This window comes from Arabidopsis thaliana, chromosome 5, assembly GCF_000001735.4.
Source record: "Arabidopsis thaliana chromosome 5, partial sequence".
Taxonomy (NCBI): Eukaryota; Viridiplantae; Streptophyta; class Magnoliopsida; order Brassicales; family Brassicaceae; genus Arabidopsis; species Arabidopsis thaliana.
The window spans coordinates 19,860,025-19,883,343 of record NC_003076.8 but is presented as its reverse complement, the minus strand read 5'-3'; the positions used below and the strand labels follow the sequence as shown (position 1 = coordinate 19,883,343).

Genomic DNA, 23,319 nt, shown 5'->3' with positions numbered 1-23,319 from the left:
CACAGTTGCAGTATATACACCCACAATTTACATAAACTATCATTCTATCAACAACAAATAAAACAATTAAAGTACGACACCAGAAAACTAACATGTCAAAGCTCATTCTCATCCTCACCGCACAAATCCTCCTCCTCACCGCAACCGCCTTAGCCGGAAAAAACGGTGAAGACTTCGCAAGAACAATAAACCGAAAACACCTCGGCCTCGGCAAAAAAGAGAAACTCACACATCTCCGTGTCTATTGGCACGACATTGTAACTGGTCGAAACCCAAGTTCCATCAGGATCCAAGGGCCGGTTGCAAAATACTCAAGTTCCTCATATTTCGGATCAATCACCATGATAGACAACGCTTTAACATTAGATGTGCCCATTAACTCGACTGTGGTGGGTCAAGCCCAAGGGATGTACGTTGGAGCAGCCCAAAAGGAGATAGGGTTGTTGATGGCGATGAACTTGGCTTTTAAGACTGGGAAGTACAACGGGAGTACCATAACGATTCTTGGTCGGAACACGGTGATGTCCAAGGTTAGGGAAATGCCGGTGGTTGGAGGCAGTGGAATGTTCCGGTTTGCTAGAGGTTATGTCGAAGCACGGACCAAGTTGTTCGATATGAAGACTGGTGATGCTACTGTTGAGTCTAACTGTTATATCTTGCATTACTGATGATATATGCCTATAAATTCACCCGCCTTATCTAATGGTTGTTTTTGTTTTTGTTTATATTTAATCTATTTACCATACATGTTAAAAGAATTTCGCCTCTTGTTACTTGTTAGTATATTTATGTATTTAAACGTGATTATCTTTTACTATTATGAGCTTGAAGAAAAAAAACAAGAGATTTAGGGATTTAACGGATAAAATCCAAAAATTGAAACCGAGTTCTGAGGTTTGGTTTTAGTTTCAACTTTTCAGTTATCCACACACATACACACATACGCTTCCCTGAATTTGGTGACGTTAGTCTTCTTCCTTCCTTCTCACTCTTTGTTTCGCCGTGAAAATGAGCTCTGATAGATAGAAGCGACAGAGAGAAACTTGAAGCAGATGTCGTCTTTCTTCAAATCCTTCGCGGGAAATCCCAGGGAAGCTGCTGCAATGGCGATGGTTCAATCTTCATCTTACAGAGTATGTGAATGTAAATTTGATTACTTTGAATCCATCTCTGCTCTGTTGACTCTTTGTTTTGTGTGCTGGGGAAAGTGATAGTCTTTCTAATCAAGTTCGATTCCTAGAACACATTTGTCGACGAATTGGTTCTTATTATCAATGCATTGGCAATTTCGGTTTGTGGGTTTCGTTAAAGTAGTTCGCTTTCTGTTATTGTTTGTGTTCTTAAGGTTTACTATTGCACACCAGTTGTTCGATAAAATTTCAGAGGCTTCTTGGTTGACTTTTATCCATTGCTTATATCTTTGAAGAATGAAATTGCAAGTAGTTTACTTGAGTTCTGACTATCTGAGCATCACATGACGAGCTCATATGTGTCCTCTGTAATGCTTAAAGCCCTTATTAACCAAACTAAGTCTGTTTCTATGCTCTATTTTCTTTCTTAGAAAAATGTGTTGTCTCAGGAACTTGTTTGGAGAAACTACTTCTACCACCTATATCAATCTGATAGAAGTTATTGTGTCTTGCTGAAAATTTGCGTGGAAATAGTTTTTGAGATGTAGTTTGTCCCCGTTTAGGTTTTGTCAGGTAAAAGTTGTTCAAATTTAAGGAGAAACACGCCGTTGGATTCTTTTCTTGCCAAGGGAAGGTCTTCCGTCAAGGCTTTTTCATTCTTATATGTCTCACGGTTTTCAACTGAACCAAACAATGAGTTTGGTCATTCATCAAAACGAAGGTCTCGTGGGCCTGTTATGGCAGCCAAGAAAGCATCTGAAGGTTTGCATCACATTGCTTGTACTTCTTTCTTAATACTATATTGCAATGTGGCACTCATTTACCGTTGTGTGTTGGTTAGGGGAAAAGCAAGAAGATGGAAAGTACAAGCAAACGGTTGATTTGCCAAAGACTGGTTTTGGTATGAGAGCGAATTCTTTGACAAGGGAACCTGAACTCCAGAAGTTGTGGGAAGAGAACCAGGTCTTCAAGAGAGTTTCTGATAATAACAATGGAGTGAGTTTCTCAAAATTATCTTATGCCAACTTTGCTTTGAGAGACTGGTGTCTGATAGTTAGTTAGAATTTCAGGGGAGTTTCATTCTTCATGATGGTCCTCCTTATGCCAATGGTGATCTGCATATGGGTCATGCTCTTAACAAGATACTGAAGGATATCATTAATCGCTATAAGGTATTTGTCTTTCCTACTTGGACATCCATTTACTCTCCTTAGGGATTCTTTATTTTCCTTACGTCCAATAGTGGAGTTCCTTCTCATCAAACTGCCTGCTTCTTCATGCAGCTGCTCCAAAACTATAAAGTTCAGTACGTTCCTGGGTGGGATTGCCATGGCCTTCCAATTGAGTTGAAAGGTAAACACACAATAGGTTATGGACCTTTGAGTCATTAGAAACAGAAAGTAACTGTGCTTTTGTTATTTTCCAGTTACTTACTTGCCTGTGTAATTTGGTGTAACCGTCAAACGTTTCAGTTCTGCAGTCCCTGGATCAGGAAGTAAGAAAGGAACTTACACCATTAAAATTAAGGGCAAAGGCGGCGAAATTTGCAAAAGCAACAGTCAAAACACAAATGGAATCATTTAAGGTGGCTATCAAGCTTTGTTTTCATATCTGATTTCTTGTTTTGAATGCAACCGTCATAATGATTCTTATATCTCTCAGGACATAATAATTAAGAAAGATATTTCGTTTGGTATTCGATTGACATGTAGCACATATGACATTATTCTTGGTGTTTACAGCGATTTGGAGTATGGGCAGACTGGAACAATCCTTATCTAACTCTTGATCCGGAATATGAAGCAGCTCAGGTAATGGTCTCACGTCCCACATTATTTACTGGATGAAATAACCGTGTAGGAGATGATTATTAGAGTTCTTCAAAGCCTGATAAAGTCAACATATATTTTTATCATATATTGTAGATTGAAGTATTTGGCCAGATGGCCTTGAAAGGGTACATTTATAGAGGTAGGAAACCAGTTCACTGGAGCCCTTCATCTCGGACTGCTCTTGCAGAAGCTGAACTAGAGGTAAATTTGAATCAATAATCTAAGAATAATAATAATATTACGGCCAGTTCAATGCAAAACTTAAGTCTGCTAAAGTCATACCAGTCTTCCTATTCTCTTTCTTACTTCCGTTGACATTTTACCATGATGCGATCTGTTGTCCATTAGTCGAAGACTAATTCTTTATGTATCACCAATGAACCCTGATTTAATGTAGTTTTCTATTGCTGTTCTCAACGCATGCCGCTTTCATGAAATAATATTTTGACAATTCCACACTTTACCTTGTTATCTGATATCAGTCCCACATGTATCTGCCATTATGTGTAGTATCCGGAGGGTCATATTTCCAAAAGCATATATGCTATTTTTAAATTGGTTGGTGGAGCGAAAACAAGCCTTTTAGATGAGTTTATCCCTAATATATACTTGGCAGTATGGACAACTACACCTTGGACTATGCCAGCCAATGCTGGTAAGGGGTTATATTAGTATATGTGTTTCTCTCAGCTGTCAAATTGCATCCTACTTTACTTTGTATCCGTTCTTTCTCATATCTCTTCTCCACTTAGAAGCAATAATACGTACCTTTTTTGAATGCTATATAAGCACATTTAGTGACTCTTCTTCTATTCTTTCTTGTCTAACTTTCAGCTGTCGCGGTGAATGCAAAGCTTCAGTACTCTGTTGTGGAAGTGCAGTCATTCTCAGAAGATGAATCAACAGTGACAAGCAATAAAAAGAAAATTCCCGGGAAGGTTCTAAAGAATCAACAAAAGCTTTTCGTGATTGTAGCGACCGACCTTGTGCCAGCATTAGAAGCGAAATGGGGTGTGAAGCTTAGCATAAGTAAAACATTCCTTGGTTCAGATCTTGAAAACTGCAGGTTACATTTTAAGTTAGAGAATAAAAGAAATTCCAGTTTTGCATGTAATGCTATAAATTGAACCCCTTAGTTTATGGTGTGTCATCATGGTTGTAGGTACACTCATCCCATTGACAACAGAGACTGTCCAGTCGTTATAGGGGGTGATTACATAACTACAGAATCTGGAACAGGGTTGGTCCACACTGCCCCTGGTCATGGTCAGGAGGATTATGCAACTGGCCTGAAGTACGGGCTGCCTCTTGTCTCTCCGGTGGATGATGAAGGAAAGTTCACTGAAGAAGCTGGACAGTTTAGAGGGCTCTCTGTCCTTGGAGAAGGGAATACCGCTGTTGTCAGTTACCTGGATGAAAATATGTCTCTGGTCATGGAAGAATCTTATGGTGAGTTTGATTCAAATGCTTTCTGAGGAACCATTTGAGGAAACATTTGCTATAGAGTCTCATGATTTAATTTCCTTCTTGTCATGCAGCTCATAAATACCCATATGATTGGCGAACTAAGAAACCGACGATATTTAGAGCGACTGAGCAGTGGTTTGCATCGGTTGAAGGGTTTCGCACAGCCACAATGGATGCAATCAACAATGTAAAATGGGTACCACATCAGGTACCTAGTTGAATACATACTGAGTTTATAAGTTGATTTTTTTTTCTTCATTATGTGGGCTAAAAGTATCATGTGTGGGTGTTAGCTGTGAAAGGAGATTCATAGCACATGAACCACATGATCTGATCCACCTTGCTGTGAGATTTTTTCAATGTTGAGATGATACCGTACTGCTTGACTTAGCGTCTTTCCTTACTTTATCTTTTTTAAGAGATGCATATATATTGTTTGGAGTTTAATTTTGGTACTTGTTATCTTTTGGCAATTGTCATTCAGGCAGTAAACAGAATATCTGCCATGACTTCCAGTCGATCTGATTGGTGCATCTCAAGACAAAGGACATGGGGTGTCCCTATTCCTGCTTTTTATCATGTTAAGACAAAAGAACCACTCATGAATGAAGAGACAATCAACCATGTTAAATGTAAGGGCCTATAAGAGAGTATGGTGTGTTTTATTGGTTGTTATTTACTGGCTGTGTTTTCTGTAACCTTATTTGAATACCTTGTCTGGCAGCTATAATTTCCCAAAAGGGTAGTGATGCGTGGTGGTATATGTCAGTGGAAGACCTACTTCCTGAGAAATATCGTGATAAAGCAGCTGATTATGAAAAGGGGACTGATACGATGGACGTCTGGTTTGACTCAGGTACTATGATAAAAGAAGCTAATTAAAATCAGATAGTCACACTAAGCACCCAACACCTATTTTACATCACTTTCTTTCCCATCTGTATGTCCAGGATCTTCTTGGGCTGGTGTATTAGGGAAACGCGAAGGTCTTAGTTTCCCTGCAGACGTGTATCTAGAAGGTACAGATCAGCATCGTGGATGGTTCCAAAGTTCTTTGTTAACAAGCATCGCAACGCAAGGTGAGAAGTGCATGCCATGATATTGCCTTATAAATTGAGATTATTCTACAGATTTTTAGCTATCTTTGTGTGGCTTTTGATTTTTTTCTTCACATTTTGCATGATTGTATATAGGAAAAGCCCCCTATTCTGCTGTTATAACACATGGATTTGTATTGGATGAGAAGGGTATGAAAATGAGCAAGTCTCTAGGTAACGTAGTGGACCCACGTTTGGTCATTGAAGGAGGGAAAAATTCAAAGGTTTGTCACATTGTAAATCCCATTGTATAGAACTATCTTCGTTATTTAATCTGTTTCCTGACATGGGTTTGTCTTCTTACAACAGGACGCACCTGCTTACGGAGCTGATGTTATGCGTCTTTGGGTTTCTAGTGTAGATTACACAGGGGATGTACTAATAGGTCCCCAGATTCTTCGTCAAATGTCTGATATATATAGGAAGTTAAGGGGAACGTTAAGATACCTCTTGGGAAATCTTCATGATTGGAGAGTAGGTTTTCTAACTCTTAAGCTTTACATAGAGTAGTGTTTTTCACCTCTTTTCCCACTTGTCAAGACTTCTTGCTTCTGTTTTATATTCTGGGGTTGGTGACAATCTGTTAATATTTAACTTGTGTTGGTTTGTAGGTTGATAATGCTGTTCCATACCAGGATTTACCTATCATTGATCAGCATGCTCTCTTTCAGCTTGAGAATGTTGTAAAGAATATACAAGAATGTTACGAGAACTACCAGTTCTTTAAAATATTCCAGGTAACCTCTCCATCTTATTTTGGTACATCATTCACGTATGTATTGATTTTCCTGTGACGGGAAACAGACATAGATCACTCTTACAGGAGTTAATTTATCAGTTAAAAGCTTTAATATATCTAAGAAACTTTAGTTCAGCAATTGGATCACTATCCATTAAGGTGAGAGTGAGGTTGATGTATTTGCAATGGACCTTTGAACCTCATGAGGCTTAATTTCATGTTCTAGATCATCTGTGTTACTAAATGAGCTTTCTTTATTTCAGATCATACAACGATTCACAATTGTTGATCTGTCAAATTTCTACTTCGATATAGCTAAAGATAGACTGTATACTGGGTAAGTTTCTCATCTTCTTTTGGTTGATATTTGCTAGAACCTATGTAGACCTGTTCTTAATACGTCTGTGCTATTCAACGTAATCTGGACCAAAAATCTTTTTTCTCAGGGGTACTTCAAGTTTTACCAGAAGAAGCTGTCAAACAGTTCTTTCAACACATCTTTTATCCATATTGAGAGTGATTGCTCCAATCGTACCTCACCTAGCGGAAGATGTCTGGCAGAATCTTCCATTTGAGTACAGAAATGAAGATGGCTCTGCAGCAGAATTTGTCTTCGAACTTAAATGGCCTACTTTGAATGAACAATGGCTTTCATTTCCTGCTGAAGATGTTCTCTTCTGGCAAAGGCTTCTCGAGGTATCAAAACTCTCCTAAATCAATTCGGAAAAACTCAGCAATTCAGCCCATTGTATACTCTCTACTCTGCTTGTAATTAAAGTAATAGAGTTCCTTAGCTACTTAGTGGAGATGAACTCAATGAAATCTTACACAATATCAGAATATTCAACTCGATGTTATGTCAAGTTGATCGTGTAATCAGTTCTTATGATATGGCATTATCGAAATTTCTCTGGAAGAACTTTTACGTTTATTCTTTGTTTTACTGGCCTTATTCTTGATGCGCTTTTTGTAATGAGGATCTTAGAAATACTTATGGTGTTTGTGTGACAGTTGAGGACTGAGGTGAACAAAGTGCTGGAGCTAGCACGTAATGAGAAAATGATTGGTTCCAGTTTAGAAGCAAAGGTGTATTTGCATACTGCAGATGCAGGCATGGCTGCAAAATTACTAGAGATGAGTGAAGCAAAGAACGAGGCTGACACTCTGCAACGCATATTCATAACATCACAAGTAAGCACTAAATCTCCTTATCTGGAAAATTCATATTCCTGTTATAGCTTAAGATAAATTAGAATCATGGTGACCATCAACAAGTAGGGCCGTTTTTATGTGAACCGTGGTTTTTCTGTGTAAAGTTCAGGCCAAACTACAAGTAGGCTCTTCCCAAAACAGATAAGTAAAAGATTTAGTGTGAATAGGATTAGGCACAAACCGGAATTTGTTTTAATCCAGTCTGGTTCTTTATCCTAGATATAGTATTTGGACCCCAAGAGAAATGCTAAATGTTTAGATGTTAAAAGAAGAGTACTTTGTAGCAGTAGACACATGTACTGATCAGATCTATAGAAGTCACTCTCGAAAAGCCCTTTAAATCCCTAAGAAATAGGTATGAAGGAATTACAATATATTGTGTTTTTAGTTATACTTGGTGATGGTGATTCATCTCAAATTCCTCAATTATTATCCACAATTTTCGATTGAAGTTGAGATTTGATCATGCTGAGTGTAATTCTATGAGACTATAGCCATGAAACTGATGTGGATGCATATTACAGGTTGAAGTATTGTCTTCAATGGAGAAGGAGATGATAAGCAGTGTGCAACACACAGGAGAGTATGTGGAGGGAGAGAACAAAGTGTGGATTGGGGTGTCACGAGCCGAGGGGTCTAAGTGTGAGAGGTGCTGGAATTACTCGGGCCAGGTCGGATCATTTTCTGACCATCCTACTCTCTGTGGACGCTGCTTCAGTGTCATTGTTGCTAATCCACCTGAGCCTGCAGTTGCAGCTGTGAACAGCTTAGCCTAAAATTTGCTCTATACTATTACAGTTCCTTTGTCCATTGCACAATTTGCACGTTCTCCGATTCATTTTTGTTTCAGTAAACTCAATAAATTGAAGTCAACTCCAGTTATGAATTATCTAGGTCCCTATTGCAGATTTGAAAACAACTCCAAATCAATTTTAAAAATTGCAGTGTCAGAACATAGTTGTACAGAAGTTCAATTAACCTGGCTTAGCGCCCAAAATAGAATGATTCATTTGCGTGTAGAGGATCAAATACCATGTGGGTGATACGTAGTGAAATAGAGTCGAACTAGACAAGAAAACGCAAGATAATGTCTGAAAATAAAGGGTTGGTGCTAAACCGTAGGAAGCAGACGCAAAGTACAAATACATGGACAGAAACAACGGTTCTATTTCTAGTTCTAGTTCTAGAGCTGAGCGTTTGCGTTTTGTTGTAGCAACTCTAGTTCTTCCAAGTCATCACTATGTATATGTATGTCCTGCACCAAGAGAATGTCCACATATGTTTAATGCTGATATATACTTTTGCAAATATGCAAATTCAAAGAATGTAATGGCTTTAAAGCGCCAAATGATTAAACACAACAGCAATCATATCCTGATTGTTTAATCAAGACAATAACAAACGCTTACTTGCGACTGAGCTGGTGGTTCCTGTGTAGGGTAAACCTGTGGCTGAGACATTCTATAATAGGGTTCCTTCAGATCGAGTTTGCACGATGATGTCTGGAGGATTCCACCTTGATTGGCACCGGGACCCCACATTTTAGCTGTGTTTAAAAAGCCAATCAGAAAATAAGTCCAAAGTAGATGATATGATTCAAAAGGAGAGATGTCAGAAAGCAAAATTGACCTGAGAGTGTTAGATTTATAGTGTAACTCTGAGCACTGTGGGCAATCAAATGAAGTCTACCAGTGATCTCTTGCCCTGCCATGACGTGAATAGGCTGCGAGAGAACACATCTTATTTGGTACCAATGGGTTGTTGGTGCACCGGGAGCAGTTGTAAACCATCTTTGCACCGTGCTGTTGGATACAAAGCATCAGGTTTGTATGATATACCTTTGAGGCTTTGATGGTCAAAAAGGAATATTAATCTTTAGCTAGCACAGGATGAAAACATATAAATTGTTACGGCTTGATACCTCCCGTCAAAGAGAACATCAAACCAGCACGCAAGTCCATGAATTCTGGTACACACAGACGCAGTGAACTTCAACGGGATATCAATCTCATAAAATTGTTCTTCCTGTGAAAAAAATTTGACAGTTATTGAATTTGGATCATGCCATTCACTAAACAGGGACGACTGCACATAGAAATAGCATGACAGAAAAGTGTCCTCAATTTTAAGGAAACACCGTGGAACCGAATCTAATGTAGGAAATAGCTTTACCGTCATCATAGTGAAATCTATCACATGAAACATCGAGGGAGCCACCAATAATCTCGGATCAAATGCATCAACCACGGGCTACAAAATCAGTAAATATGAAAAATTGTAAAGGATGAGACAAGCAAAGAAATATCAGTGATTCACTGGTTGTAAATGCATATACCTGGGAAAAATAACCCTGGTGGGCTGATACATATAGAGGTGTCAAATCAACTCCATAATAGTTCTGTTGTTGCCAAAACAAAGCCTGCATAGAGAGGTAGAAAAGCCTAAGTTACTGAAAGCCTAACCATCCCATACTTAATTCAACCATTTTATTTTATGTTACAAGCAATCTCAAACATATCTTCCTGATAAGATGTGCAATATGTACCTTATTTGCCATTTCAACAAATAAGAATTCATCGGCGAAAGGTGCCATGTGGATCCTACAGTGACAAAGTTACATGAGAAAGAAGACATTTATGAGATAGAAAAGTAAAACTATCGAAGATCAGCTTTACCTTCCAACCGTCGGAAACATTTTTCCGTTTGGAGACAGAAAACGATCCCTAGCAATAACATATGTTTCCAGCATCCTCTCATTGACCAATAGGGTGCCTACAGACACAGGTATATCAGATATAAGAGATATTCTTTCATACATAACTTTGAATCAGCAATGGTGTTTCTCCATTTATTTTCTCACAGACCAAAATTTGCCTTCTGAAAGATTCTGATTTTCATGAAGAGCACGTGAAAAGAAGAATCCGTCTCTGAAACACGTACCCATTGGTTCAGAGATCAAAACATCGGCCTTCTCAGGCAACTCAATATCCTCAATTTTTCCCTTGATGACCTACAAATACAATTGTGTCAAGTTGAAGAACATCAGAAAAATGGATATAAATGAAAAAAATTACAAACGAAACTGGACTACAGGTCTTACTGTGATCCTCTCAGCAAGCAATGGGTTTCCAGCAATCAGTTTACGGGCATATTCAGCCATTTCTGACGCCTCCACAGCATACACATGCTTGGCACCAGCCTAAATTAGGAAGAAAATAATGGACGTTTATCAGAAAAAGTGAAAGCAAAATGCAGACGAATAGTAGTAGTAGACCTCTAGGCCCACAATATCTTAAATTTATGCATACCAGTGCAGCAAACATTGACAAAATTCCACTACCAGCGCCTACATCGACAACAACACGGCCAGAAAAATCTGAACGGTTCTCCATGACTGCAGCATGATATGTACCTGAAGAGAGTAATATGACGAAAAAGAGCTATCTTGGGTCAAATTGCTGTTCGCAACAACAAAAAAAAAGTTATCCTTCCTCTGAGGTAATCAATGCACAAAGGCCAGATCTTACCCGTCCTCACATAATCCTGTAGCATATTTTGCTGATGTAAAAGTTGTCCATAATAATGGAAATACATTTTGGCTGAAGCAGCCTCAATCTTATCATCGAACTTGCTTTTATTAGCTGAAACAACTGTTCCGTTCGGCAAGGCTGATCCTAGAAACAAAAGAACGAAAAAGACATCAAAGAATGAGTACGATCAAGAGTCATGAATATATTATGATCAATGAAATGGGATTTTGATGAACGATACAACTAGGATGGGGAATTAGCACATTGATTCGCACCTTGTTTAACAGCATCATCCTTTTTACATTCCTCAAATGAATCACAAAACTCCTTGCTATCCTTCTCATCTCTAAATTTTATTACAACTCCTCGAGAAAATGACGATTTCTGGTAACAAAATCAGCAAAAACATTTCCGATTACACACTAGATATAGTAAACAAGGATGCGCAGTCGATCAAGTCATCTCCTGCAACCAACTACACTAAACCAATCCCATGAACACTCAGAAGAAACTGAACAAAAGAAATGTTTCACGTACCTCCTTTGCAGAAGAAATCGAACCATCAGATACACAAGTGAACTGAAGTGGCCCCAACTTGAACAACTGAGCAGCACAAAATCAAATACACTAATCAGAATCTAGCTCAAAGAACAGAAACTTACCACACGTATAATTTAATAATCCTAACTAAACAGAGATTGTTTTAGTGCATTACTTAACCAAGCATAGAAACGTTTCAAAACGAGATTAAAGTAGATTCTTTAACCAGAAGAAGTGCAAATTGTAAATCGAATCGAGAGCCACCTGAGTCGAACTAAGATCAAAACTGAAACCATCAGACGATTTCGATTCCTGAAATCGGAGTTCCTTGACTTCATTAACGCATGAAAACGTAGCTACAACAGGAGAGGACGAAAGAGATGAGGAAGGAGAAGTGAGATCAGTGACGGAGGCGAGAGTGAACTCTTGCTGCTTATTCAGAGAAGGAATCTCCATTGTTTTGAGAATACAGTATGTGTCTGTATAGATGAATCAGAAAGGACTTTTTTTAGGGTTTTTGATTTCTGATGAGAGAGCTTCGCGAGCTCCGAGCGACGACGGCAGAGAAGAAGATGAAAAGAGTGGAGTTAACCGAAGTGGTATTTTCGTAATTTAATTGGATAGTGGAGTCTGCTTTTGTATTCAAAGCACTTTAATGTGTGTGATTTTTTTTGACCTTTCTGGAACTTTTATATGACGTGTCGGATTATTATTGGTTGGCTGAGTCGAGTAAATACTCTCACTTAGTAATTTTGACTTTTGCTCTTCTAACAATCTTCTAAATTCCTAAATAGAGAATTATATTCTAAATTTCTAACTCATAATTCATAAAATTGTCCAACCGAATGGCCGGCATTTTCTGTGTATTTGGAGGAATTGCAAAGCGACAAGGAAGAACTCACAAATTTTTCTTTATCTTTAATTTCTCGAAGTGCTAATGTAAAAGCGAATAATTTGGCGCGGAAAATCCGTACCGAACCGCATCATATCACATGTGTAAACAATATCCCTCGAGATTGGCTCGTTTGAGTTTTAATTAATTTTGGATGACAAAAAAAAAAAGAAAAAAAACTCATAAAATTATATTCCTTCCGTTTATAAATAAATATCGTTTATATAAAAAAAACAATTTTAAAATTTGACATACATATGAAAAACCTATTTTTTACTATTTATTAATATATTTTATAAATTTTCTTATTAAAATACATTTAAATTAAAGTCATAAAAATGTAAATAATTTTTAAAATAATGCATTAAAAATGACATTTAATTTTAAACGGAAATTCAACAGTTCAAATCCTAAATGCCATGAATAGTTAAAATTCTACATGAACAAAAGTTGTGTCTGTTTAAGTTTAGTTTGTGTTAAATAGAAAATCATTTGAAATCATTTAACCATGCTTATCTATTTGATAAAGTCAATATCGTGAATTTCAATCATAATATATAAATTTGATTTGGGAAAGGTGGAAAAAGAATTCAGATTAATTATAAACAACATTTCTAATTACATTTTGAGAGATTGATGTTTTCTAAGGCTAAAATCTTTCACTTAACTCCTCCACCAGGAGCTTACATGATTGCATCAAATCTCCTCCTCATCAATGCAAGCTGAACAAATCAGAGGAATCAGAATCAGAATCGGAGAAATTGATGAAGAAGAACGAATAATCACTAAAGGAAAACCATTGTATATCTGCTAAAAGATAAAAATCATGGTTTAATCTAGATTCTAAACTGATACCAACTAAGTTAATATGTGATGAGAATGTGCCATGGTGCTTGCATATAATGCTCAAAGGTCATACGAAAACATTGGTCCAGAGATCACACAGATACTAGCTAAGGGGAAAAGTGTCGAGAAGGTTTATTTACCTCCACAGCAGAAACAGCAGTAGCAGCAAGAAAGAACCATGGCAACATCTCTACAAACAACAGCAAACCCACCACCAGACGAAATCTCGGGGCTTCCAGATTCTTTGTCGCCGTCAAGGAGTTTCTGCTGATTGCTTTGACTTTGTTTCCCACTGTTCATCCTTTGATATCTCTTCTGGCTAGTGCTCTTGAAAGAGTTTCGAAGTTTCAACGATGGCCACAAATGCATCTCTGCTCAAATGTTTATAACACTAAAGCAGTTCTTGGATAATAACACGCAGAACGATCTTCTATTGCGTCAAAAACACCTCGATCTCTGTTTAAAGATTGACAAAGAAATCAACTTTAAGAAAGAAACAATTCTGACATTACAAGACCAAAGAGAAATACAAAAGCAGGCAAATCTTAAATCCTCACAATAACAACCAAGAAAACATGTAAACTCAATAGAGATAGTCACCAATTTGCTAACTTTAACACCAAACTCAAAGGACAATGCCTTGCAATTCTCAAATCAGTAAGAAACATTAATAATCTCTATGCATTTACCAGAAAATAAATTCATCTCAAATCTCATATGTGTCACTGTTATCCAACTGAGTTCACTAAGAAACTCAAAATAAACAAAATTTGACAAAGATTACAATTTCTGTACTTATTCTGGAGAAACAAAGATCCAAAAGGATAAATCCAAACCACACACACACTGGTCAAAGAAGATATTTAGGAGAAACCCAAATCCAAAAAACCTAAACTTGATCGATGCAAATTCAAAGAAATCAACATGAGAATTCAAAAGCAGCTTCAGAGATTGAAAAGCGAAGTTTTGGGGATCTCTTACCTCTCAATCCAAGACTGAGCAGAAGATTTGTTTTTCTATGGCGGCACACGTAACCGTAACTAGATATTTTAGTACTAGCCTTTTGTTTTTAAACTATAAAGATTCCATCTTTTTTTACTTTTTACGGCTTTTGGGGTCTTACTCAGTCATCATGGACCAATTACAAAAAGATCTAAGAAAATAAAAAATAAACAGACAGGCCCTTTTAAAAAGAAGTATGTGGTTTAGTTATGGACCATAGATTCTGTGAGTCCGATAGATTCTTTTCGTTAGTTTGATAAGTCCATGCTCGTGAGATTGATCGAGTTTTATCCAGATGACTTTAGTTTTGTGGAGCGTAGATCTCTTGATCATCAACTTGAGATCTACCTTGATAATGTGAAAAACGATGAAAAGTTTACAGATTTAAAGTGTCTTGGTGATCTTGCTCGTGTGATGGTAGAGACAAAAAAGCATCTTTCACATCCTTTGGTATATCGTCTTCTAAAGCTATCTTTGATTCTTCCTGTTGCAACGGCAACTGTCGAAAGATGTTTTTCCGCGATGAATTTTGTGAAGACTACATTGCGTAACCGTATCAGTGATGTGTTCTTAAGTGATTGTCTTGTTTGTTTTATTGAAAAGCAAGTACTTAACACTGTTACAAACGAATCGTGATAAAACGATTCCAAGATATGAGTGAACGTAGAGTTCATCTTTAGAGTTTTTATTTGTAATGACATTGTTATGTTTATAGTAAAGTTTATCGTTTCGTTTAACTTTTTTTTGACCCCAGTGAGTCATTGTTCTGGCTCCGCCACTGGTTATGGTTAAGCCAATGGATAGCTAAGCTAGGCACAACTGCAAGAAGCTACAAAGATACTAACTACTAAGTTTATATCAAGAACAGAAACTCAAACTCACTATACAACTCAAGTAACACAAGATCATACAGAGTGAATACTGGTAGCATCATCCGAAACTTATTCTATGAGAAGAGATTTGAGTGAAAAAAAAGGCGAGCTCAGATCAAGTCAATTTGGCCAGATTCGATTGCCCTTTTTACAATCTTGTAACGTATGAAGTAGAGATCACCGCGCTCCATCTCCACAGTCTCGGGGCTCTCTCCTCTGCCAAGGTAAGTAAAGGCAAACCCACACTTAGATTACAGAAAGATTGTGTATATATATATGTGTATGGAGGAATAAGAGAATGCTCACTCTTCGTATAGATTGAGGGAGACAAAGTTCTTGCTTCTACAAACAACAAAGGTATCCAAATGCGGCTGCGGCACTGTAAGTTCACAAGTGTAGTCATCACTAACACAAACACAACTCTAGCTACTGTGAAGGGAATGCTCAGATATAATAGCAAACAATCTTAACCAACTGAGATTATGGTCCAAAGTAATAAGATTTAGGGAGGTACCCATATCATCCACTTCACTTATAAGGGATTGCTTGAGAACCGACTGATAATTCTCGGGCAGCTTAAGCAGTACAGTCTCTTCGAAATGCTTTGCCAAATCATCAGCACACCTGTGATCATTCAAATATATGTCTCACAACAGCAGCCACTAACGTAAATTGTAAAAAAATTGAGTTTAAAGTCTGAAAAAACCACTCAAACAAAATATTCATGAAAAAAGTGCCTAGGCTACCTGAAGTTTTTCAATTCTCGGGACAGTTCAAATACTCCATGAACAAGAACTATATTAATATGTAAGTTCATTGTATCCCATTCACAACTCAAACATGTAGAGAGTAGTACCAGACAAATCTCTAAACACTATCTATTCCACACAGATTCTACACCAAACCTATAACATTTAGAACAAAACGCATACAAGGAAGAAGACAGCCAATTAACATAAAGTCAGACAAGTAAGAAAACAAACCTGGTAGCAAACACTTTCTCTTGCTCAGAAAGTCGCCTTTCAGCTTCTTCTGAGTTGAGGTTGTGGAACATAAACTTCTCTATCTGCAGCAATCAAAAGAACACCATTGGAGATGACATAAAAGCAAAGTCAATTAAGCAACATTGACACTTGGAATCAACGTTGATAAACTCGCAAAACTAATATGAAAGTCTTGGAAAAAAAAAAAAACCTTGAGAAGCCTAACTCTGAGATATGATCTGAGTAGAAACTGGGCTCTGTCCAAATCCATCTGATATAGAGACACCACCAGAGGATCTATGCCATTTTCCACATAATCTTCAATTGTTTCTTCCTGTTTATTTACAAACATTTCAAAAACTGATAATTTCCAAATGCAACCACTAGAAAGTGACAAGACAATGAACAACTCTAACTAAGTTTAATGTGGCATTCGATTTCACACAAAAACGAATACTATTCTAACAATTGGAAAGTCTAATTTGGATCATAGACCAAAAGATTTCTGATTTAGTGGTTAATTTCTGGGAAAAAATCCAACAGAATAATTTAGGGTTTTAGACATTTTACCACTAATTCGATCTGTTCTTTGGCTCTATCGACAAGAGCTCCTTCGTACTGAAGAATCTCCGGCGCCGCCTTCTCGTTACGCCACGCCCTCTTCAATAGCTCAACGTCCGATGTCGACATCAATGTTTCGTAATCCGCCGATCCTCCCGCTTCCGAATTCGACGCCATTAGATCAATGTACTAACGAATCTCTCTCTTTCTCTCCCCGCTTGAAAGACTCGGATCAGATCAATTTGCTCGAGCGGGAAATAAAAACATGTAACTGCGGGTTTGGCGCCAAATAAAAGGTCGAAGAAGAAGGATTTAGGGTTAATTAATTTATATTGAGCCTTTAGCAAATGTGTGGTTGAGAAATCGGTTTAGTTAATTTATATTATATAATATGAAACTCAGATCATTGTGTCCAATTTTGTTGTATTCAGGAAGTATCTATATAAAGGTATTGGCACTTGGCTTGATGTTACTACATGATGATAAGAGTCTAAAAGCCTTAGCTTAGCGCACATAATTGCAACTTAAATCTTCTGATTTGTTATAGTTGTCAATTAACCTCAAAATCAACTTAATCAACAAGCAAGTGACTGCAAATGTTTATAAGCAAAAACAATGTCAATTTCTTCGGCTTTTCCTCTTTGTTCTTTTTTAAATTCTTGCTCTTACTCTCATCGCAAATGTACATTCTTTCTAAGACCGAGAAGGCAAAAAAGATTCTCACTTCCCTGTCCCATCAAGTTGTTGTTTCAACCGGTGAAGGTGTAATAACTAACTACTAGTTCAGTGATTTCTAGACAACAAAAGACGCTATAACTGAATAATCTTTGTTTGATCTTGACAAGAAAACAAAAATGAAGAAGGAAATGAAGCCAGTTGCATTTTGAAATAATATGGTAAGAAGAATCCCATCATTAAGTTATTACAACATAGAAAGCAATTATCTGTAAGCTAGCTAGACAATCAAATGTGTGTGCCTCGTATGGCAATCATCATCAAAGAGTAGCAGCAAGAGCACCCACAAAGTTATAAGAGCTAGGTACCGTAAGCATATCATCAAACCACTCAACCTTTCCCCTAATACCCTGATTCTTGCATCTCTCAAGGGAAACCACCGCACACGAAATCGAATGACTCTTATTCCCACTACAAGGGATATACTTGTCCCACAAAAGAGCCATCTTTCCACCATAATCCGCTAACTTAACACAGCTACTAGCAAGCTTAGACAATCCCTTCAAACCCCTCAACTTCCTCCACGATCTTTTCTCTGATTCATACCATTTGATTCCACCAGGACGATAACAATACAGTACATTATCTATCACGCAATAAGAATGAAAAAACAATCCCAAATCCATACTCTGATGTTCTCCTACACCTCCCCATCTATCTTCTTTAGGCTTGTAAGTCACAACCTTATCCCCAAAAATGTAGATTTCTCCTTCAATCACCAAGCTCCTATATATAAATCTCTCCGCTAAAGGGCTTAACACAAACTCCCAAGTTTGAGTCTTTATATCGAAAACCTCCATCCATTTAGATGAATCAAACTCTTCCAAGCCTCCTGCTACATAAATCTTCCCATCAACAACATTAGCAGCTGGATAATTCCGCTTCATCCTCATGCTTGGTGCCTCGTGCCATGTATGAGACCTGCAGTCTAAAATTGAGACTTTAGAAGAGGGTGCATTCTCAATGGATCCACCAATGGCATAGATGTTAGACCCAATAGCAACGATACTCGAACTATGTGAATGGTGATTTGGGATTGGGGCTAAAACAAACCCGCTTGAGTTCTTTGTCTTCTCGGTGATGTTTTGGTTAGGTTTTCGGTAGAGTGTAAACCAACGTGGGTTAGGGTCAGGAGGGAAATCTAAGCATACATAGAGACAACTCTCCGTTCGGTTGAAGAAAGATCGAGTCTTGTATAGCTCCGGCGAAGTAACGAGGGTTCGAGAGCTCTTGGAGACTAACGAGAGAATTGGGTAGTACAATCTAGAGACTCGGGCTAAGATGCTCACAATCAAATCATCGGGAAGTGACGGGTTTGGGGTCGATTCCGGTGACGGTTCAAGCGACCGTTTCTTCCTCTTCCTCTCTGGAGACGACATTGGCGAGATTAGTCGATTTCTTCTGCTTCTACTCCGACTTGCAGATTTTCATTGAATCTTAGTGGGCCTTTAGAAATTATCTAAATAATTTGCATTGAATCTTAATGGGCCTTATAGAATTATCTAATTCATTTGTATTGAATCTTAATGAGCCTTAAAACAATAGTTTTGAGTCACCACAAATTTCTACAACACAACTCAAAATTACCAGTAGAGGACCAAAAATTCGTCAAATATATATATTTTGTTACACTTATTTCTTCCTATGAAGCTAGTAATCACGTATGTTCAACAACAAAAAAAAAGTCTTTCAAATGCATCATAGTGGTCAATGGCACAAAATAAGTTAACCCTTCAAAATTTCAACAAAATTCAAAAATGACAGTAGAGCTTTGGACATATGATCAATTTAATTTTCTGTGCATAATGGAATCTAACTTGAATTGAATCATAAAAAATAGAGAGTATATAATTGGATAATAATAGTGTTCGATTGAGAAGAAAAGAAAGAGTGGCTTGACAAGTCCACCCGTATTTTCACACAAGATCCTCAAATTGTTACAGTAGCAATTTCTTTGTAGGTTAGGTTGGCTACAAGTACAAGACATGAACATAAGCCTCAGTTTAAACAACAAAACAAGCACTAACTGTGTATCTTGTTCTAGCTCTTATCGTGAAATGTAAAGATAACAGTACTTTTCTATGCAAGACAAACAAAAGTATTCTCATAGACAAAGTAAGCTTAAACAGTCTACAAGTGAGTGCATATGTTTAGAAGTGAAACAATATCCGCTAAAAGCATGAGAGAAGCATTCATCATAGTCACATAAATATAGGCATTTTGCAACACAACATTCAGAGCAAAAAACAGTAGGAGAAAGAGTTTGGCATCAAAGGAATTATCAAAGAGACAGTCACAAAATAAGCTTAATCATCTACAAGCAAGTGAGTGCAGGTGTTTGTAAGGCGAAAACAATGACAACTGCATTCCGAAAAAGATACAAGACATTCTTTCAACTGTGACATACTAAATAAAAGAAGCTTCGTACCTATGTCCTGAGTCATCAATCAAACAGTAGCAGATTTAGCACAGACGAATTTATAAGACTTAGGGACTGTAAGAACCGCATCAAACCACTCGACCTTCCCCCAAATCTCTTCACTGTTGCGCTTTTCAAGCGAAATCTCTGCACACCAAATCATCTTCTCCTTATACCCACTTGCAGCTACATACTTGTCCCACAAAACAACCAGCTTCCCGCCATATTCCGCTAATTTAACAGTACTATATCTAGCAAACTTAGGTAGCCCTTCTAAACCCTCTAATCTGCTCCAGTCTCCTTCCGCAGTGTTACAATTCATCCATCTAAACTTCCCACTAGGGTCATAACAATAGGCTATGTTCCCTATCATACAAAAAGAACCCCTATCCAAATTCGTACCCAATCCTACCGCTTCCCATGTCAAAACCTTTGGGTTTAGAGCCACAGCCTTCCTATGATTCTCTTGACAAGGGGGTATGTAAATCTTTCCTTCCATATTTCCGAATTTGAGTTTTCGTTTTTGGGGAGGCACGGGATTCCAAGTCTGAGTATTTGTGTTGTACACTTCAACACAGTTCAAAGAATCTGGCTTTTCAGAGCTTCCTGGGAAATACGTCCTCCCATTAAAGTCACTATTGATGTGAGCCAGTCGCAATCTTGGAGAATCAAGCCAAGTGTGCGTTCGACAGTCAAGGTACCAAACGTTAGAGCATGGAGAATCTTTGATGTCTGCGGTAATGGCGTACAGATAAGAACCAACAGCGACTAGACTTGACCATTCCACAGTTGGAGAATTGAGAATTGGAATTGGAGCCAAAAGATGAACACTTGAATCCTCTTTCTTCTTCTTCTTCTTAGTTAGGGTTTGATTAGGCTTCCGGTAGAGAATCAACCAACGAGGATTAGCTTCATCAGGGAAGCGTAGGCAGACATAGAGAAAAGTCTCGGGTTTGCCTAAGAGGGTTCGGGTTTTGTAAAGCTCCGGTGAAGTAAGGATTGATCGGAAGGTTTTTGAGACTACGGAGAGATTTGTGTAATACGATCTCGAGACGCGGGCTAAGATGCTCACTATCAAATCTTCTGGAAGTGACGGATTTGGGGACGATTTCTGATTCTTCTTCCTCTTCTTCTCTGGAGACGACATTGGCGAGAGATTAGTCGATTTCTTCTGCTTCTTCTCCGACTTGCAGATAACACAAACGCAGGGAGGGAGGAATTTAGGGATTTGACACTCTCACTTCACTGCTAGTGAACACAAACGCATGGGCCTTATAGAAATGATAAAAAAAATCATTTTCATTGATTCTTAATGGGCCTTAAAACAATAGTGGATTTTGAATCATATTCTGTAACCTATTATTCATTGAATCACTTAAGCAAGTAAAGCAACAATTTCGTTTTGTGTGCATTTGTAGGAAATCTAACTTGATTTGAACTATGAAAAAAATTAAGGAGTAATATCAATGGAAAATGAGTTAACTGAATTGTAATGACTATGTTCGACTGAGAAGAAAATAAACAATAAATAGCTTGACAAATTCAAGTTCCCGAGTCATCGAATCAAAGAGTAGCAGCAGTAGCACACAAGATTTTGTAAGACTTAGGGACTGTAAGCACAGCATCAAACCACTCAACGTTCCCCCAAATCTCTTTACCGTTACGTTTTTCGAGCGAAATCTCTGCACACCAAATCATCTTCTCCTTATACCCACTCGCAGGTACATACTTGTCCCACAAAACCACCAGCTTCCCGCCATATTCCGCCAATTGAACACTAGAATATCTAGAAAACTTAGGTAGCCCTTCTAAACCCTCTATTTTCCCGTAAACCAGTATCTTACCGTCAAGTCCTCTCCAAATAAAATTTCCTTTACGATAAAAATAGGCTATATTCTCTATCATACAAGAAGAGCGAAGATATGAATCCACCGTATCCAATACTACCAATCCACATGTCAAATGCTTCGATTTATAGCTCAAAGATAGACCTTTCCCAGCCCTAGAGTCTAAATGAAAGCTCTTGTAGTAAATCTTTTTTTCCAAATTTTCCAATTTGAACATCCGTTTTTCGGGGGGCACCGGTTTCCAAGTCTGAGTCATTGTGTTGTACACTTCAACACAGTTCAAAGAATCTGGACTTTCAAAGCTTCCTGGTAAATACACTATTCCTTCAAATTCACTATTAGTGTGAGCCAATCTCATTCTTGGAGCTTCATTCCAAGTGTGAGTTCGACAATCTAGGTAAGGAACGTTAGAGTACGGAGCCTTTTCGATGTCTGCACTAATGGCGTAGAGATAATGATCAACAGATATGATAGCTGACCATTCCACAGGATGAGAATTGAGAATTGAGATTGGAGCCAACAGATTAACACTTGACTTCTCCTCCTTCTTCTTCTTCTTCTTCTTCTTCTTAGTGGTGTGATCGGTTAGGGTTTGATTAGGTTTCCTGTAGAGAGTGAACCAGCGAGGATTAGCTTCATCAGGGAAGCGTAAGCAAACATAGAGAAAATTCTCGGTTTTGCCTAAGAGGGTTCGGGTTTTGTAAAGCTCCGGTGAAGTAAGGATTGATCGGAAGCTTTTGGAGACTAAGGAGAGATTTGTGTAATACGATCTCGAGACGCGGGCTAAGATGATCAGTATTACATCATATGGAAGTGACGGATTCGAAGTCGTATCGTTCGACAGCTTCTTCTTCTTCCATGGTGGTTGGCCGTCCTTGACGCCGGAAGCGGTGGACAACCTTTGGGAATCCGCCATTGAGACAAATTCAATCAAAAATTGGGCCTTGTTGGACCAATATTTAGAGATAAATATAAAAATTACAAAACGATACTATCTTTTTAGCTAATTAATTATTCAACAACTTTACTCCAAAAATTAAAAACTTATTTTTGTGACTAATTAATTATTCTACAACTTACTCCAAAAAAAATAAAAAAAATTTTGTAAATAATTAATTAGTCTACAACTTTACTTCAAAAAATTAAAAACTTTTTTTTGTAACTAATTAATTATTCTACAACTTTACCCCAAAAATAAAGAGAAAGTATTCTAACTCTTAGCAATGTTACATCCCATTAACTTATTCTAAATCTTATTACTTAAAAATTTATGAATAGAAATATAACTTTTTGTGATTTTTGTATGTATTTTCATTCTTCCATAGGGTTAAAAATTTTCTATATTTTTTGTTTTAAATATTAACAAAATTAGATTTGACACATGTCGATGTGTTGCAAACACTTGAGTTACCAACTATGAAAATCATATTTTACATAAGAAAATGTTTTAGCTAAAATCATTAAAAAAAATAAGAAACTATTTTATTATTTTTACATAAATGTATTTTAGTGTATTTCTCTAAAAAAATCTTATCTACCTTTATTTAAAAAAGTTTAATCAAAAGAAAAAAGATTGCAGAATAGAAATAATCACAACATATTAAATATGCATAAA

The 23,319-nt window shown here is 37.5% G+C and overlaps 8 protein-coding genes across 15 annotated transcripts; 2 read left to right on the top strand and 6 right to left on the bottom strand.

Moving 5' to 3' along the window:
- The first annotated feature begins 46 nt into the window (after positions 1-46).
- Positions 47-8,419, top strand: OVA2 (tRNA synthetase class I (I, L, M and V) family protein). Of its 3 annotated transcripts, NM_001203568.1 has the most exons (23): positions 47-624; positions 1,027-1,133; positions 1,694-1,892; positions 1,972-2,126; positions 2,201-2,302; positions 2,414-2,483; positions 2,603-2,715; positions 2,873-2,941; positions 3,056-3,163; positions 3,473-3,617; positions 3,797-4,028; positions 4,125-4,411; positions 4,501-4,637; positions 4,914-5,061; positions 5,154-5,285; positions 5,380-5,508; positions 5,623-5,750; positions 5,836-6,000; positions 6,138-6,263; positions 6,529-6,602; positions 6,712-6,961; positions 7,277-7,456; positions 8,002-8,400. In NM_001203568.1, exons 1-23 carry the CDS (start codon positions 93-95, stop codon positions 8,251-8,253), a joined length of 3,840 nt encoding a protein of 1,279 aa, NP_001190497.1. In that variant the 5' UTR covers positions 47-92; the 3' UTR covers positions 8,254-8,400. The 3 variants fall into 3 exon arrangements, with proteins under 3 accessions (NP_001190497.1, NP_199714.2, NP_001032042.1); NM_124280.4 differs by lacking the exon at positions 47-624 and having other exon boundaries at positions 770-1,133; positions 8,002-8,419; NM_001036965.2 differs by lacking the exons at positions 47-624; positions 8,002-8,400 and having other exon boundaries at positions 882-1,133; positions 6,712-7,297.
- AT5G49040 (Disease resistance-responsive (dirigent-like protein) family protein) lies at positions 93-668 on the top strand (the record flags this gene model as incomplete). The annotated part of the gene is made up of 1 exon (NM_124281.1): positions 93-668. The coding sequence occupies one exon, from the start codon at positions 93-95 to the stop codon at positions 666-668; it is 576 nt and encodes a 191-aa protein (NP_199715.1).
- On the bottom strand, positions 8,370-12,153 carry PRMT4A (protein arginine methyltransferase 4A). Of its 2 annotated transcripts, none has more exons than NM_124279.5 (15): positions 11,812-12,153; positions 11,545-11,610; positions 11,283-11,391; positions 11,005-11,151; positions 10,786-10,889; positions 10,578-10,676; positions 10,418-10,487; positions 10,153-10,249; positions 10,023-10,077; positions 9,813-9,896; positions 9,650-9,727; positions 9,399-9,502; positions 9,107-9,279; positions 8,887-9,023; positions 8,370-8,732 (listed from the first exon to the last, which is right to left on the bottom strand). In NM_124279.5, the coding sequence occupies exons 1-15, from the start codon at positions 12,001-12,003 to the stop codon at positions 8,661-8,663; spliced, it is 1,587 nt and encodes a 528-aa protein (NP_199713.2). In that variant the 5' UTR covers positions 12,004-12,153; the 3' UTR covers positions 8,370-8,660. The 2 variants fall into 2 exon arrangements, with proteins under 2 accessions (NP_199713.2, NP_974913.1); NM_203184.2 differs by having other exon boundaries at positions 8,424-8,732; positions 11,005-11,145; positions 11,812-12,093.
- Positions 12,154-12,933: 780 nt separating this feature from the next.
- Positions 12,934-14,418, bottom strand: AT5G49015. 3 transcript variants are annotated; one of them, NM_001344811.1, is made up of 3 exons: positions 13,975-14,276; positions 13,426-13,741; positions 12,934-13,161 (listed from the first exon to the last, which is right to left on the bottom strand). In NM_001344811.1, the coding sequence occupies exons 2-3, from the start codon at positions 13,652-13,654 to the stop codon at positions 13,136-13,138; spliced, it is 255 nt and encodes an 84-aa protein (NP_001318766.1). In that variant the 5' UTR covers positions 13,655-13,741; positions 13,975-14,276; the 3' UTR covers positions 12,934-13,135. The 3 variants fall into 3 exon arrangements, with proteins under 3 accessions (NP_001318766.1, NP_001330611.1, NP_001032041.1); NM_001036964.2 differs by having other exon boundaries at positions 12,950-13,161; positions 14,267-14,418; NM_001344812.1 differs by having other exon boundaries at positions 13,426-14,276.
- Positions 14,419-14,466: 48 nt separating this feature from the next.
- On the bottom strand, positions 14,467-17,113 carry SLD5 (DNA replication protein-like protein). Of its 2 annotated transcripts, NM_124278.4 has the most exons (6): positions 16,713-17,113; positions 16,354-16,476; positions 16,143-16,225; positions 15,674-15,783; positions 15,466-15,538; positions 14,467-15,375 (listed from the first exon to the last, which is right to left on the bottom strand). In NM_124278.4, the coding sequence occupies exons 1-6, from the start codon at positions 16,878-16,880 to the stop codon at positions 15,270-15,272; spliced, it is 663 nt and encodes a 220-aa protein (NP_199712.2). In that variant the 5' UTR covers positions 16,881-17,113; the 3' UTR covers positions 14,467-15,269. The 2 variants fall into 2 exon arrangements, with proteins under 2 accessions (NP_199712.2, NP_001119399.1); NM_001125927.2 differs by having other exon boundaries at positions 15,466-15,783.
- Positions 17,114-17,518: 405 nt separating this feature from the next.
- AT5G49000 (Galactose oxidase/kelch repeat superfamily protein) lies at positions 17,519-18,934 on the bottom strand. Of its 2 annotated transcripts, NM_124277.2 has the most exons (2): positions 18,492-18,831; positions 17,589-18,359 (listed from the first exon to the last, which is right to left on the bottom strand). In NM_124277.2, the coding sequence occupies exons 1-2, from the start codon at positions 18,815-18,817 to the stop codon at positions 17,699-17,701; spliced, it is 987 nt and encodes a 328-aa protein (NP_199711.2). In that variant the 5' UTR covers positions 18,818-18,831; the 3' UTR covers positions 17,589-17,698. The 2 variants fall into 2 exon arrangements, with proteins under 2 accessions (NP_001119398.1, NP_199711.2); NM_001125926.2 differs by having other exon boundaries at positions 17,519-18,934.
- A 434-nt stretch (positions 18,935-19,368) lies between these two features.
- AT5G48990 (Galactose oxidase/kelch repeat superfamily protein) lies at positions 19,369-21,109 on the bottom strand. Its single transcript, NM_124276.4, has one exon. It carries the CDS (start codon positions 21,002-21,004, stop codon positions 19,886-19,888), a length of 1,119 nt encoding a protein of 372 aa, NP_199710.1. The 5' UTR covers positions 21,005-21,109; the 3' UTR covers positions 19,369-19,885.
- A 182-nt stretch (positions 21,110-21,291) lies between these two features.
- AT5G48980 (Galactose oxidase/kelch repeat superfamily protein) lies at positions 21,292-22,636 on the bottom strand. The gene has a single exon (NM_124275.3). The coding sequence runs from the start codon at positions 22,618-22,620 to the stop codon at positions 21,421-21,423; it is 1,200 nt and encodes a 399-aa protein (NP_199709.1). The 5' UTR covers positions 22,621-22,636; the 3' UTR covers positions 21,292-21,420.
- Positions 22,637-23,319: the final 683 nt, after the last annotated feature.

Excerpts from the sequence above, each read along its gene's own strand:
- OVA2 (NM_001203568.1), top strand. The coding sequence starts at position 93 with ATGTCAAAGCTCATTCTCATCCTCACCGCACAAATCCTCCTCCTCACC. Across the intron at positions 3,618-3,796 it reads GACTATGCCAGCCAATGCTG|CTGTCGCGGTGAATGCAAAG; the intron begins GTAAGGGGTTAT and ends TCTAACTTTCAG. Across the intron at positions 5,751-5,835 it reads AAGGAGGGAAAAATTCAAAG|GACGCACCTGCTTACGGAGC; the intron begins GTTTGTCACATT and ends TTCTTACAACAG.
- PRMT4A (NM_124279.5), bottom strand. The coding sequence starts at position 12,003 with ATGGAGATTCCTTCTCTGAATAAGCAGCAAGAGTTCACTCTCGCCTCC. Across the intron at positions 11,152-11,282 it reads GGATGATGCTGTTAAACAAG|GATCAGCCTTGCCGAACGGA; the intron begins GTGCGAATCAAT and ends TTTTGTTTCTAG. Across the intron at positions 9,897-10,022 it reads TTGTTGAAATGGCAAATAAG|GCTTTGTTTTGGCAACAACA; the intron begins GTACATATTGCA and ends CTCTCTATGCAG.
- AT5G49015 (NM_001036964.2), bottom strand. The coding sequence starts at position 13,654 with ATGCATTTGTGGCCATCGTTGAAACTTCGAAACTCTTTCAAGAGCACT. Across the intron at positions 13,162-13,425 it reads CTGCTGTTTCTGCTGTGGAG|CTTGCATTGATGAGGAGGAG; the intron begins GTAAATAAACCT and ends TGATTTGTTCAG.
- SLD5 (NM_124278.4), bottom strand. The coding sequence starts at position 16,880 with ATGGCGTCGAATTCGGAAGCGGGAGGATCGGCGGATTACGAAACATTG. Across the intron at positions 15,784-16,142 it reads GAGAAAGTGTTTGCTACCAG|GTGTGCTGATGATTTGGCAA; the intron begins GTTTGTTTTCTT and ends GAATGATCACAG. Across the intron at positions 15,539-15,673 it reads AAGTGAAGTGGATGATATGG|TGCCGCAGCCGCATTTGGAT; the intron begins GTACCTCCCTAA and ends GTGAACTTACAG.
- AT5G49000 (NM_001125926.2), bottom strand. The coding sequence starts at position 18,817 with ATGTCGTCTCCAGAGAGGAAGAGGAAGAAACGGTCGCTTGAACCGTCA.
- AT5G48990 (NM_124276.4), bottom strand. The coding sequence starts at position 21,004 with ATGTCGTCTCCAGAGAAGAAGAGGAAGAAGAATCAGAAATCGTCCCCA.
- AT5G48980 (NM_124275.3), bottom strand. The coding sequence starts at position 22,620 with ATGGCGGATTCCCAAAGGTTGTCCACCGCTTCCGGCGTCAAGGACGGC.